The sequence below is a fragment of the Etheostoma spectabile genome, chromosome 1, assembly GCF_008692095.1.
Source record: "Etheostoma spectabile isolate EspeVRDwgs_2016 chromosome 1, UIUC_Espe_1.0, whole genome shotgun sequence".
NCBI lineage: Eukaryota > Metazoa > Chordata > Actinopteri > Perciformes > Percidae > Etheostoma > Etheostoma spectabile.
The window spans coordinates 20,733,483-20,748,353 of NC_045733.1; the positions used below are offsets into that span (position 1 = coordinate 20,733,483).

Consider the following 14,871-nt stretch of genomic DNA (forward strand, 5'->3'; position numbering starts at 1 on the left):
ACACACACACACACACACACACACACACCACACACGCACACGCACGTCACACACGACTATCAACCGTCCGCCCCCCCCCCCCCCCATTGGTTCATTTGTGGTCTACTTAAAGGCTGCCAAGCTTGAGACAATCTACTCTCATTTGCCATGCAGCATAAGGCTTACTCTCTCCTCTCCATGCATTATTTAGCAGGGTGGCTCCTGAAGTGGGGTGCCGGGTCCAGGGGGATGCTCAAAGGGCCCTCCAGGGATTCTCTGGAAAATTAAAAGCAGTTTAATTTCACTGCTGCTTCAGCTCACTACACTTTTAGATAATGAGAGCATATAAAGACAATTATTTTCAGTGTAAACTTCCCTCTAGCTTACCAGCAACAAAATAAACAAGACATGTTCCCAGAGAAGAGTTTCAGTGGAAGCATTCTTATGAGTGGTAAATTATGGGTTTGGGACTTAATGTGCCTCTAATTATTTCAAGAGCAGCTAGAAGGAGAGTGCAACATGAAAAAGGCATAAAGTCTAATAATATACTAATAAAGCAACACCGAGTTGATTTAAGCAGGAGAAACCTTTATTCTCAACCTCAGTAAGTAAACACATTTAGTAGCCTGAACATTCATTTACAAATCAAACCCGCAAAACTAAATAAATTACATACACTTGCAATTAATCATTAGTTAAAAGTGCAAACCACGTGGAAAGGCATGAGCTCATATTCCTTGTGAAATAAATATGTGAACACACTAAAGCGCTTGGCCTGATTAACTTTAAAAAGACAACCAAAAGTACAACTACACCTGGAAACAAGCTGGAGTAAACGGTTCAAAATGTCAAAACCTAAAAGTCTTGGAGACTTCATATATAAGAAATTTGCAGGATGCAACAGAGAAAACCTTGTTTGGCACTCACACGATGCCCTGGGATATGATCAACTGAGAAAAGATGAATTTGCACTCGGCCGACCCAAGGCGATTCATTTTGGGGGAGACTGGAAGCAGAACCACGTTTCACAGACTCAGGATGTTGCACGTGTCCGTGTTGTTCACTTTGCACCAGTTGCTGCTGCACTCGCAGATTAATATCACAGAATACAATTCAGTTTAATTTCACAGATACTAAAATCTGAAGAATTGATTTACCATATCCCCGTAAAATGAAAACAACAGAGGTAAAACAAGTAGACAAAGACAACGGACAGTAACACACACACATGGTTTTCAAGTAACGTTACACATTTTAACACTCGGTACCAAAGGTGATCCCTTCCCGTCAATGAACAGCTAGGGAGGATCAACAGAAATCTGCATAATTTGGTCCAAATAATGACACCAGTTATGATCATGCTGCTGACTACAGCAGGTCCAGAGAAATCCCTGCTTTTAAGTCCCGGTGCTCTCCATTAGGATTTCTGTGTCTCCACGGCCTTGTTGCAGCTCCTGTACTTCTAACACAGGAATGAATAACTGAAATGGAACATAAATATTTCACATCTGTCTGAGAAACTGAAGAAAATATCAAAAAGAAACGTTTTGGGCCAAATGAGGATCCATTTATTGGCCTTTGAAATGAGACTGAGTGAAATGTGTGTGTGAAGGGGGAAGGAGGGTGAGGCTTAGGCGGAGGACAGGAGACGGATTCTCCCATCATGCAGCATTCTTCCTTCACATGGCATCGAAATGGAAACGGTGGGCTTCCTGTCTCTTCTCGCGATCGTCCGCTTTCTGCGCACAGCACACACACACGCACGCACACGCACACGCACACCACACACACACACACACACACACACACACACACACACACCACCACACACACACACACACACACACACACACCACCACACACCACACACCCACAAGGATTTGTGGTATAATTTCATGTATCACACAATCAGCAACGTTATCCTTAAACATGTTCTCCATTGATAAATACATAGAAAATGTCATTAATCCCACCACATAATAATTAATAGGGATGCACCGATGTGTTTTTGGCTGAACTTTGGTATCAGCCAATAATCGTTATGTTGATTGCAGCTGGCCTATCGGCAAATAAGATGACATTCAGCCACGGCAGTCAGTTTATCTGCTGCATTCATTATGTGCTGGCTAAATGTTTAAAAGGCTAAATAGACTTTTATAACAGTTATCTAAAAAAAAACCTAACCCTTTTTTATTTAGAAAGAAAAGGTTATATTAAAGTACTCATATGATGCTTTTTGCCTTTCTTTTATTGTGTTACATATTTTTGTTGTACTTGTTATATGTTTACAAAGTGAAAAAGCCCAAAGTCATACTCTGCTCCTGACTGGCTAGTAGTCCTTACCTAGATACTGTCAGGGCCCTCATACTCTGCTCCTGACTGGCTAGTAGTCCTTACCTAGGTACTGTCAGGGCCCTCATACTCTGCTCCTGACTGGCTAGTAGTCCTTACCTAGGTACTGTCAGGGCCCTCATACTCTGCTTCTGACTGGCTAGTAGTCCTTACTAGGTACTGTCAGGGCCTCATACTCTGCTTCTGACTGGCTAGTAGTCCTTACCTAGGTACTGTCAGGCCCTCATACTCTGCTTCTGACTGGCTAGTAGTCCTTACCTAGGTACTGTCAGGACCCTCATACTCTGCTCTGACTGGCTAGTAGTCCTTACCTAGGTACTGTCAGGGCCTCATACTCTGCTTCTGACTGGCTAGTAGTCCTTACCTAGGTACTGTCAGGCCCTCATACTCTGCTTCTGACTGGCTAGTAGTCCTTACCTAGGTACTGTCAGGACCCTCATACTCTGCTCCTGACTGGCTAGTAGTCCTTACCTAGGTACTGTCAGGCCCTCATACTCTGCTTCTGACTGGCTAGTAGTCCTTACCTAGGTACTGTCAGGCCCTCATACTCTGCTCTGACTGGCTAGTAGTCCTTACCTAGGTACTGTCAGGACCCTCATACTCTGCTTCTGACTGGCTAGTAGTCCTTACCTAGGTACTGTCAGGCCCTCATACTCTGCTCCTGACTGGCTAGTAGTCCTTACCTAGGTACTGTCAGGGCCCTCATACTCTGCTCCTGACTGGCTAGTAGTCCTTACCTAGGTACTGTCAGGGCCCTCATACTCTGCTTCTGACTGGCTAGTAGTCCTTACCTAGGTACTGTCAGGGCCTCATACTCTGCTTCTGACTGGCTAGTAGTCCTTACCTAGGTACTGTCAGGACCTCATACTCTGCCTCTGACTGGCTAGTAGTCCTTACCTAGGTACTGTCAGGGCCCTCATACTCTGCTTCTGACTGGCTAGTAGTCCTTACCTAGGTACTGTCAGGGCCCTCATACTCTGCTTCTGACTGGCTAGTAGTCCTTACCAAAATTACCACTTGTGTCTCCATCTGTGTGTAAGTGCATGTGAGTACACTGCATTACTCCAAAACTTTAACATGTCACTCGGCTTTCCTCCACCATTCAGGACCAAACTGGACAGGGGTGACGTCAGCTGGGTTAGCCCTCTTTAAACATGGCCACATAGCTTAATTAAATGGACCCACTGGTAGATTAGTGGTGTATTCAGTCCCTTATGCTTTTTTAACAAAAACTACTAATTGGTTAAAAATGAAAAAGAAAAGCCTTTTGGGAATTAGCAAGTGATAACGTGAACTCTGTGGTCTAATTATCACAAAAGAGCAACGGAACCGTGTTCAGTTAGACTTCTGGTTTGGAATTTAACCTTTCAATATTTAATTACAGTGCTACAAGTAGAAAATAAAGTCATCTCAATTATCTTACGAGCGCGCACACACACACACACACACACACACACACACACACACACAGACAGACAGGCTGCCTTCGTAGAAGGGTTTTTAGAGGGACAGTATGTGTGAATCTACTGTATAGACACCAGTCTATTAACATCGTGTGGGCATGGAGACACACGGCGTGACGGCTGGAGGCGGAGTGAGAGCTAAGCTGAGGACAAGCCGACAGGCGTGCAAAACGTCATCAAAACACAAATAGTCGTACGAGATAAAATGCGATAAATGAAATGCAGTGTAAAGAGTCCAGTAGGCCACTCGGTGTATAGTCAGCACCCAGAGCCTTTACTGAGGACAAGTTCTGTTTTCAAAATTTCACTTGAGTAAAAGTATAGAAGAAAAATGGACTGCAAGTATGAAAAGTAAAATGACTCAGAATGGCCACTTTTATGTTTATATATTATTAGAAATATTACAAAAATTGATTATTACAGATGCGTTAATGTGTAAGCAGCCCTTTAAAGGATATGTTCCCATTACTTTCAAGTCTGTTTAAATGTAATACTCAGATACCCATGTGTACATTGAAATAGTTATTGGTGTCTGTAATCATTTCTCCTTTGCATACAGCCTGTGTTGTTAGGGATGGAAGACAGAACGCATTTGAAGCTAAGATGATGCTTCTGCAGTCGGAGTCATTCAGGCTAAGTGTTTTTTTCCAGAGTTAGTCTTTTTAGTCCAACATTTCTCTTGTTCCCCAGGACATGTTTCCTCGCTGAGAGGTAGAGGGACAGCAACACAAAGAAGGAATTTTGCAGTAAGATCCTCTCTTGATTTGATTAACTCAACTGCTGAAGCCTCATGTTAGCTTTGGCTGAACTTGGCACTTTTCCACAGAATGAGGACTGAGAATTCTGTCTTCCATGTCTTACTTTGGAATTATGATAGGTGGGGATCGTTTCACAGCCAGAATGGACAGGAGGGGCATTTGCAGCAACTCATAACTCTCTCTACATATGGGCGTGTAAAGATTGTTTCTAGGACAACTGAAAAAAGTGCAAACATATCCTTTAAATGCAGAATTAGTAGTATTTTTTGGTTTCCTAAATGCAGCATTCAAATTTGGCCCCGGCTCAACGAGGGTGACGGTGCTCGCCAGCGGGGGAAAGCCAACTCCATATTCGCTCTCGTTTGGAATGAGGTTTGTCTGCTTGGCGTTTTGCCTCGATACAGTTGTGTGTTTTTTTCAGTGTGCACACCATTATCAAAGCTTCCTTTAGGATGCAAGCGTGCTATCTGGCACCTGATCACTTTGGTTTTATAGAGGCTGACGCCCAGAAACGTCCCGGACACAGACAAAAGGAGAAGAGAGAAGCAGAGGGCAGGATCCCACCACACACTTCTAGTGGTCATGAGTGATGATCCTACTCATTGTTTCCTTCATGTTGTAGCTGAGCGAGGGGGAGCTAATTAATATCCTTATATAATGTTCTTATGTACTTACTAAATTAATTTACTATTTACTCTATTTTTAATCCTTCTACCAGCTTCACATTCCCTACTCTATGTTCTTAGTTAAATGGGTGTTTTTATGTGTGCAACATAGAGTAGCACTTTTAATTTGGTATTCACTCACAATGACAATAAAGTCCATTCTGATACTGACTTGAAACTCTGTCAAATGAACGTAGTGGAGTAAAAGATACATTCCTTTCCCTCAGATTAAAAAAGTAACATTCAAATCAAATTCTCAAGTAATGTACAAGTACTTCACAGGAGTATTAAGAACAATATTTAAATAATTTCACTTTCAACCCTTGAGGGGGGGGGTAGTGTGTTATTTTCAAAGGATAGACTGTGCATGGAATATCACTTTAAATGTAACATTTCAAAATAACATTTGATTCCATTTGTTCATAATGGCTCAGAAAAGACCGGACATCACTGTACATTGTCAAGAGGTTTGATGGTCATCACACTTTTTTAGAGGCCACCATCTGACAGTAGTAGCACAAAAGAAAAAGAGAGATCCCACATCATCTGGACTGGTGACAGTGCAGTCAATAATGCATATAAATCTGTTATGTGAGATCAGTGATGAACTGAGGATGGAAGAAAATGGGCATCAATTTTAAAGAATCGGAATGGAACAATCCTCTTTTTCCATTCCCTCAACACTTTGTCTAAATGTTGCAGTAGAGCAGCTCATGTTGTTGAACAGAAAGACAGAACCCAGTCTCTGGGGAAGACTGTCCCCTGTTAAAGGACAGCCTGATGTTGACTCATTTGCTGCACCCAAAAGATGGGCAGCAACACATTAACTGTCCTTTCTATCCCGTCAGTTTTGATTTGTAATAAAGCCTTCATCTATCTTCCAAGATACCGGCGCCTCGTATTGATTGATGCCGTGCTTTTCCCCCTTTCTTTTTTAGGGCAACGTATTTGGAAGAAGCAGATGGATTGATGTGATGTTCTTTCCTTTGGCTAGCCGAGCCAATGGGCTGTGCTGCTGTTGAAGCCTGGTTTAATTGACTATCCAGGGGATACCACCAAATTGTCATCCTGAGGCCTGAGTCATCATTAAGCAGCAGAGCATTAATTTGTGTCCATCGGAGGGTTTTAATGACACAGTGATGCATCTGTGTCTGAAAGCAGGTGGAAAGCTACTGTGAGGTATGCTGTAGTCTCACTGGGCTCTAATGTCAACTAATTAAGTCTGACCTACACGTCCTGCATCAAGATGATGAATCTTAGCTGAGGAGATTGATTACAGTAAGCTTCATAACATGTTTTTTTCCGCCCATCTTTTATTTCCCCATGGCATGAAAATGTCACTTTATGAGTTTTTTTTAACATTAATATGCGTTCCCCCAGCCTGCCTATGCCCCCCCCCCCAGGGGCTAGAAATGGTGATAGGTGTAAACCGAGCCCTGGGTATCCTGCTCTGCCTTCGAGAAAATTAAAGCTCAGATGGGCTGATATGGAATCTTGCTCCATATGAGGTCATAAGGGGCAGGAATTCCTCCCCTTTCTCTGCTTTAACCGACCAGGGAATTTTGGGAAAGAGACTTCAGATACAGTATTAGGGGACCACTAAGGTCTATATAAAAGACTTCAGATACAGTATAGGGGACCACTAAGGTCTATATAAAGAGACTTCAGATACAGTATAGGGACCACTAAGGTCTATATAAAAGAGACTTCAGATACAGTATTAGGGGACCACAAAAAACGGTCTATTATAAAGAGACTTCAGAACAGTATTAGGGACCACTAAGGTCTATATAAAAGAGACTTCAGATACATATTAGGGACCACTAAGGTCTATATAAAGAGACTTCAGACACAGTATTAGGGGACCACTAAGGTCTATATAAAGAGACTACAGATACAGTATTAGGGACCACTAAGGTCTATATAAAGAGACTTCAGATACAGTATTAGGGGACCACTAAGGTTATATAAAGAGACTTCAGATACAGTATCAGGGACCACTAAGGTCTATATAAAAGAGACTCAGATACAGTATTAGGGACCACTAAGGTTATAAAAAAGAGACTTCAGATACAGTATTAGGGACCACTAAGGTCTATATAAAAGACTCAGATACAGTATTAGGGGACCACTAAGGTCTATATAAAAGAGATTTACAGATACAGTATCAGGGGACCACTAAGGTCTATATAAAAAGACTTCAGATACAGTATTAGGGACCACTAAGGTCTATATAAAAGAGACTTCAGATACAGTATTATGGACCACTAAGGTCTATATAAAAGAGACTTCAGATACAGTATAGGGACCACTAAGGTCTATATAAAAGAGACTTCAGATACAGTATTAGGGACACTAAGGTCTATAAAAGAGACTTCAGATACAGTATTAGGGACCACTAAGGTCTTATAAAAGAGACTTCAGATACAGTATTAGGGGACCACTAAGGTCTATATAAAAGAGACTACAGATACAGTATTAGGACAACTAAGGTCTATATAAAAGAGACTTCAGATACAGTATTAGGGGACCACTAAGGTCTATATAAAAGAGACTTCAGATACAGTATTAGGGACCACTAAGGCCTATATAAAGAGACTTCAGATACAGTATTAGGGACCACTAAGGTCTATATAAAGAGACTTCAGATACAGTATTAGGGGACCACTAAGGTCTATATAAAAGAGACTTCAGATACAGTATTAGGGACCACTAAGGTCTATATAAAAGCGTCCTAAAAGCAGCATGTGGGCATCCAGATAGCACAGTGGTCTGTGCGGATGCCCATGTACAGAGGCTTGCTCCTCGACGCGGCCGGCCCGGGTTCGAATCCGGCCTGTGGCCCCTTTGCTGCATGTCGCTCCCCCCTCTCTCTCTCCCCTTTCCACACTTGCATTACTGTCCTGTCTAAATAAAGGGAATAAAACCCCGAGAAAATAACTTTAAAAAAAAAAAAAAAAAAAAAAAAAAAAAAGCAGCATGTATGGGACCTTACTTTCCAAATTATATATATATTCATATGGATATTTCTGTTTCATTTCCATTATTACCCAAGCCAATATCGCATTACACAGAAGTTCACGGGAGTTGTGTAAAAGCCCTTTTAGCTTGTTAGGAAGGACAGCATGTCTTTGCCCCCACGCTTCTGCCCTCAACCTGACTTTGTTATTAGAAGAGCAAATACCAGAGGCAGCAGTGCAAACACACAGAAATGCCAAATGTCAATCAGCGGGCTCGCCCTGACCTTAGTGGATGAGGAGGTGAGAGAAGATGAGATAGGAGGGAGGATGTTAGCGACCGGGGTACAGAATTCACCCTCAGTATTAATTCCCTGGATGGTGCAGAAGGTTACACCTCATTAGCCCGTCGGTCAAAATCTTTTAGTTAGCAAGGCCAGCCGAGTCTTTCAAAGGAAATCAAAATGTGATGAGTTTGGAGAAGCTGTCAGTCTGAACACAGGGGTGCAGCATGGGGACACTGGGGCTGTGTCTGTCCACCACAGATGAAGACAATAGTGCTGCAGCGCAGTTTTAGACCAACACTGTTTGACAAATGGAAATGTTCTGATTCATAGTTAGAAATTGGAATCAGCATTCCATTAAAACTACAAGCGCTATTAATATTATTATGATATAGTGCTCATGTGGTAAAATATTCATAGGTACAACATCACATTTGGAGAAGATCACAGAACACAGCAGGAATGATTTAACAAATTGAGTTTTTTTATAGCCATAAAAGTGATTAAGCCCGGCTCAGAAAAAGAGGGAGAAGCATGCCAGATCCCCCCCCCCCCAAGAGGCATGGATGAGAAGTTCTCAATTAGGTTCATAAAACAGTGTTTTACAAGTTATTAAATATTTCCAAATCCCTTATGTATGTGCTTACATAAAGTGTTATTGCTGGTTCTCTGTTTATCTTAGCATTTATGTCTTTATGACACTTCCAGTGAGGATATAATTTATACTTTTTTTATTATTATTTATTTATAAGTATAGTTACACTCTGTTTTGTTAGTAATCAGTACCCACAGGCCTGAAATACACAAACACACGTGCTCACGACCTATTCATGTGCAAGAGAAAAGATGTCCGGGGGGGGGGGGGGTCCTTGCTCAGTAACATATTGCCAGTGCCTGGGAGGTGAACTGGCGTCTCCCAACCCACACGCACTACTTTGGTCCGCACAAGGACTTGAACCAGCGACCCTCTAGATCCCAACCCAACTCCAAACAGACTGAGCCCAAATTTTATCAATAGCATAACGTAAAATGGTTTCATAGAATGCCACACTTATACACACGGACATTTGGGTAAAGACCTCCCCATGTACTGTGTATGTACTACATCTGATTGTTTTTTTATATACTTTTTCAAACAAACTCGTTTTCGCTTTAAGGTTCATTTCAGGTGATGTGTGTAGAGTTACGGGAGAGGGAGGAGTCCAATTAACAGAATCATTTATTTTTCTGCACAGACCAGGAGAGGTGACTCGCAGTTGGCAAACTTCCATGACTTGGGTGGGCAGGAGACTCCCCTGGCTGAATGGCTCACAAGAGCTCAGGATTTGGGTTAGAAAATTCCCATTCTTTGATAAAAATCCAAAAGACAACTATGAATTCCCATTTCAGCGTGAAAAATCTGCACACAACATAACAGACTTGATTTCATGTGAAGAATACTGTAAACCGGCCGCTGTAGGAACTTTTTTCAAATTAACATTTTCCTCTGTCTTCCTCTCACGGTGTTGTTTCTCAGCCCTCACACGCCCTCAAGCCCCCGCCCCCCCACACAGAAACATATGTCCACCAATCCACCTGAGCCGGCTAGGTGTGTGTAGGCACCAGCTGTGTTGTATTTTTAAAATGCAGTGTTGGTTCAGATAAAGCCGATGCTCGCGCCCACGTATCCAAAAAAGAGGGCACTTATTATAAGCACTTTATATATGCATTATTATAAGGGCATCTGTGTGTAGCCAAGCACACTTGCCACACACACACACACACACCACACACACACACACACAGACACACACTTGCACACACACACGCACGCACACACACACACACACACACACACACACACACACACACACACACACACACACACACACACACACACACACACACACACACCACACACACACACACACACACACACACACACACACACACACACACACACACACACACACACACACACACACACACCACACACACACACAGCAGATGGCTTGGGGAAGATGCCAGCAGCTTACTGCACCGCTCAGCCCAGTAGACAGCATCACCCCAGTGTGAGATGAAAAAGGAAGGAAGCAATCCTAAAACCCCCCCAAAAGTATATTTGCAAGAATTATTGTTAAATACTTTTTGTGTCTGTGTCCTCAACCGTGCCATGTCTGGGTATATGTGACCATACTGTCTATGTGTGTGTGTGTGGTGTGTGTGTGTGTGTGGTGTGGTGGGTGTGGTGACTGAAACAACAGCTGGACCAGGGGAAGCTCAAACCACGTGAAAAACAGCATTGACTCCCTGGAGGGTGTATTTATGGCAATAATGAACAGCAGATCTGCCATGCTGAAAGGACAGAAGCAGGCAATTACAGCTGAACGCCCTTCCAGGTTGTGGGCCAGAGAGAGAGAGAGAGAGAGAGAGAGAGAGAGAGAGAGTTAGGGAAAGAGAAAGAAAGAGAGTGTGTATGTGTGTCTCAGTGGGAGGCTAGAGGACTACAGGACAGGACAGAGACCCATCTGCTGCTGGTTGTGACCAATCTGCTCACACACACACGCGCGCGCGCACACACACGCGCGCGCGCACACACACGCACACGCACACGCACACGCACACACGCTCTAAAGCAGTAAATCACCAGTGGCCAACATTTACTACACCATTGTTTGTGTGTGTGTGTCTGTGTGTGTGTTCTGACCTTCTCTTGCCAGTGGAGGATGCCAATAATGACGAGGATGAAGACACACACTCCAATCAATGCAATGGCCGTCAGCAACACGCTGTTGCTAGGAGTCAGGTACAACTTAGCGCTCCAACTTGAGAGAAAGGGAGGAAAGTGAAATAAAAAGAAGACTTGCCATATGCTGTTTTTTATGTTTCATCTGACAGAAAAAAACAATGCAATTACCACATAGCACAAATTAGCTGAAATTGTGTTCCATTTTTTTAAAATAAAAATCTCTTTTCACTTCTCCCGCAGGGAAAAAATAAACTCTGCTGGTTTCCAAAAAATTGTATGGTTTCCAGCAATCCACATTTTTAAATTTTGAAATATCGTCACACTTTTATTAGATGTATGTGAGAAGAAAACCAGGCACCCCGGTTTTTTTTGTTAGTCCCACGAATTTGGTGGATATATAGAGGAGGTGTGAGGAGTGTGTGAGTTTGGGGGTGTGTGTTTGGGAGCCATCTGGAGTCCTTGGGGTTTGAGGTACATGTCCAAAAGCATCATAAATGAGAAACATGCGGGGGTGTGTGCCTTGTGTTTTAAAGAGACGTTTTGTGAAGACAACCAAAGGGCACTATCGTATGGAGTTGCGGTAACATTAACTTTAAAAATGTTGAAAATGAACAAATACGCTAAGAGTTGAAAGGTTCCTTAGCAAAAGCCAAAGGGGGTTCCCCGCGAATTACACGCTTCCCAAAAGGAAAACAGGCATTGACAGTGTGACCATCTGTGCCACCCCTATGTATCTCACATGTAAGAGGGGTGTACCCGCGGGGGTTTTTGTGGGGAAGGGGATGACGATGAGGGAGTTGGGAAAGTGGCCGCCCTCCTTTTTATTTTCCCAAAAAGATACAAAAAAAGGAATGGGTATGCACGTCCCTGGTTATCATTACGGTAAATATAAGGCAAGGAAGGCAAGGAAAAACGCTTTTTTTTTATCACTTTCAGCAAAAAGGGGAATTCAAAGGGGTTTTTACAAAACAGTTTTAAACGTAAAAAACCCAAATAAAAACAGTTAAAAAACACAAGCATTTAAAAAAAGGGAAAACACATAATAGACAGTTTAAAAAAAGAGAAACCTAAAACAAGAAAAAATTTTCGGCAGCATAAGAAATTTAAAGAAAGATTATCATTTAAAGAAAGGCGCATCAAATAGAAAGGTCTTCAGCCTTGATTTTAAAAAAAATGAGAGAGCAGCGGGCTACCGGTTTTTTGGGAGTTTTTTTTCCAAAATATTTAGGGGGATAAACGAAAGCTGCTTCAAACCCGGGTTTTGGTTTTGGGGCTCTGGGGACAGAATTAAACCCGTCCCCCGTGACCCGAGAGGTCTGGGGGGTCATAGTGTTAGTACAAACCCGTCCCAGTGACCGAGGGTCTGGGTGGTTAAAAGTAAAGTAGGGAGCCTGTCCCCGAAGACCTGAGAGGGGTTGGGGGGGGGGCATGTTAGTAGGGAGACCTGTCCCAGATGACCTGAGAGGTTCCCGGGGGGGGCTAGTGTATTTCAGATCAGGGAATAATTTTTTACCTAAAAAACCCTTTTAATGGGTTTATAAACTACAAAGTACTTTTAAATCAATTTTTTTGGACCCAGGAAGCCCCGTTTTTAAAGGGCTTTTAGAAAAAAGGGGTTTTGTGATCCAGTCTCTTGGTTTTTTGTGAGGGCTCGAGCAGGCGTTCTGAATCGCTGCAGCGTTGATTGGGTTTTTTGGGAGCCCGTAAAGACCCCGTTACGTAGTTTAAGTTTACTGAAGATAAAGGGGGAGGGGCAAGTTTTTTTTAAAACCCTTTTTACCATAAGTCCTTTAAAACCCCTTTAAAAATTCTTAGGTTATGTAGGCTGACTTTGGAATTGTCTTTAAGGGCTGTTAAAGTTCAGGTCTGAGTCCATGACTACACCAAGATTTCTGGCTTTGTCTGTTGTTTTAACATTGTTGTTTTGAAGCTGAGCGCAGACTTTAATCGTTCCTCTCTTGCTCCAAAAACAACACACCTCAGTTTTTCCTTCATTTAATTTCAGAAAGTTCTGGCACATCCAGCCGTTAATTTGTTCGATGCACTTAGTCAGTTTTGTATTGGACTATAGTCCCCTGGCGAAAAGGTTATGTAAATTATGATAAAATATAAGCCTACACGTGCAGATTTACACATGTACACACTCAGAATATGTATGTTAAGTCCTCTGGGGCAGATATAATAGGGTCCCATGGTTTTCCTTAGCTACGGTGTCTATTTTAAGCTGTGCGTTTAAGCCACAGACAACCTGCTACTTGACATAAATGTATCTGACTGTGGGAGCAACACAGTTTTCCTAGCCGGTGTGCATCTGGGTGTGAACAGCATATTTGCATGTGGGATTACGTATTTCTGTGGCTGTGTGTGTGAGAGCCATCTACTGAACAAGTTGTAATCTCAGTCCCCGTCTCGATGAAATATACATCATCTTTTCATCCTGTAACTTAAATACGAAATATGGAGATGAAGGTTTCTGCTCGACAGCGACGATACGTTGCTTGATTAGACCTCTTCTCTTGACTGTGTCGGCGCACACTGGGCTTGATTGACAGCTCCCCTAGTCTCCTGCTAGCTACGCTGTAGCCGTGTGTCCTTTAAACGTTCTGAGAGGATTTGGGCACTTGGGTGTTTAACTGGACAGAAGAGTTAACCATCAGAACTGAAGCAAAAATATTTGCCTGTAGCACTGTGTTTGACTTTGCCTACGTTCAAGTTTCCTTTTTAGTAGTGGTTGCCGCCTTAAGGCTCAACACCCCATGATGACATGAGACATCAGACAGACACAGGACCGTATTTAACCTCTGCATACAACAGAGCTTTGATTTCTGGCTTTCTATTTCACCTTCTACTCAGTAAAATGTTGTTTTGAGTCTTGATTTAGCCCCTGCTCATGCTCATTAGGGGTTAAGAGTTTAGTGATATAAACTGGGTAGAGGGCATCATATTGAGGATTAAAAAAGTTGTAATCACGCTTGTAGGAATTTCCAGTTCTGCATTTGGCAGAATCAGGAAGTGCCGCTGCTCTTTAATTGTCGGTCTCCGTTCTTCATCAATTGAGAGGAATCACATATCGCAGCTATTCTGAATAAGCGTGCAACGACGGCATCGCTTTTTACATAACGAGCACATTCCCGCCGCCAACCGCTGTCGCTTAGCTCTTGGAAAGCGCTGCCGTCTGTGTGGAAACTGGCGGGGGAGCAGAGCTAGAGACGAGTCAGCCTCCACTACTGCTGCCTGGGAGCAGATCCGATCTGGCTGTTTGGAAGAGAAAAGTGTTCCCAAGTCTTCAGAGAGAAAGAGACGCTCTGGTTCAAAGCCAGGGAAACTGGCACACTATGCGAGAGCGAGGGAGACAGACACAGAGATGGAGGGAAACAGAGGGAGAAGGGGGGGGGAGAGAGAGAGAGAGAGAGAGAGAGAGAGAGAGAGAGAGAGAGAGACAAGTAGGGGACTGATTAGTGAAGTAAACCACTTTGAGCAGCAAAGGGAATCCCCTGGGCAGAAAATAAGTGAACAGGAAGAGAGAGACTCAGAATGATTGGACGGAAGATGGAAGATCTCCAAGAGGATTTTTACAAAACCTCTCCTTCTGTGAAACAACAGGCAAAAACTTTCATTATGGAAGAGGACATTAAAAAGGGCCCTGCAGGGGAGAAAGCAAGAGAATGTAAGAGAATGTAAGCAG

At 42.9% G+C, this 14,871-nt stretch overlaps 1 protein-coding gene across 2 annotated transcripts in view; it reads right to left on the reverse strand.

The window, feature by feature from the left end:
• Positions 1–546: 546 nt before the first annotated feature.
• itfg1 (integrin alpha FG-GAP repeat containing 1) overlaps positions 547–14,871 on the reverse strand; it is a 143,446-nt gene continuing 129,121 nt past the window's right edge. Inside the window, exons 16-19 of one of the 2 annotated variants that reach the window (XR_004332841.1) lie at positions 14,768–14,777; positions 11,943–12,000; positions 11,145–11,262; positions 547–1,718 (exon numbers count right to left, since the gene is read on the reverse strand). Coding sequence is in view for 1 of the 2 variants with exons in the window: in XM_032521774.1 (XP_032377665.1) it covers positions 1,659–1,718; positions 11,145–11,268; positions 11,948–12,000 (237 nt within the window). In the remaining variant the exon portion in view is untranslated. Of the gene's footprint in view, positions 1,719–11,144; positions 11,269–11,942; positions 12,001–14,767; positions 14,778–14,871 lie in introns of both variants that reach the window. The other variant, XM_032521774.1, reaches the window with a different exon arrangement.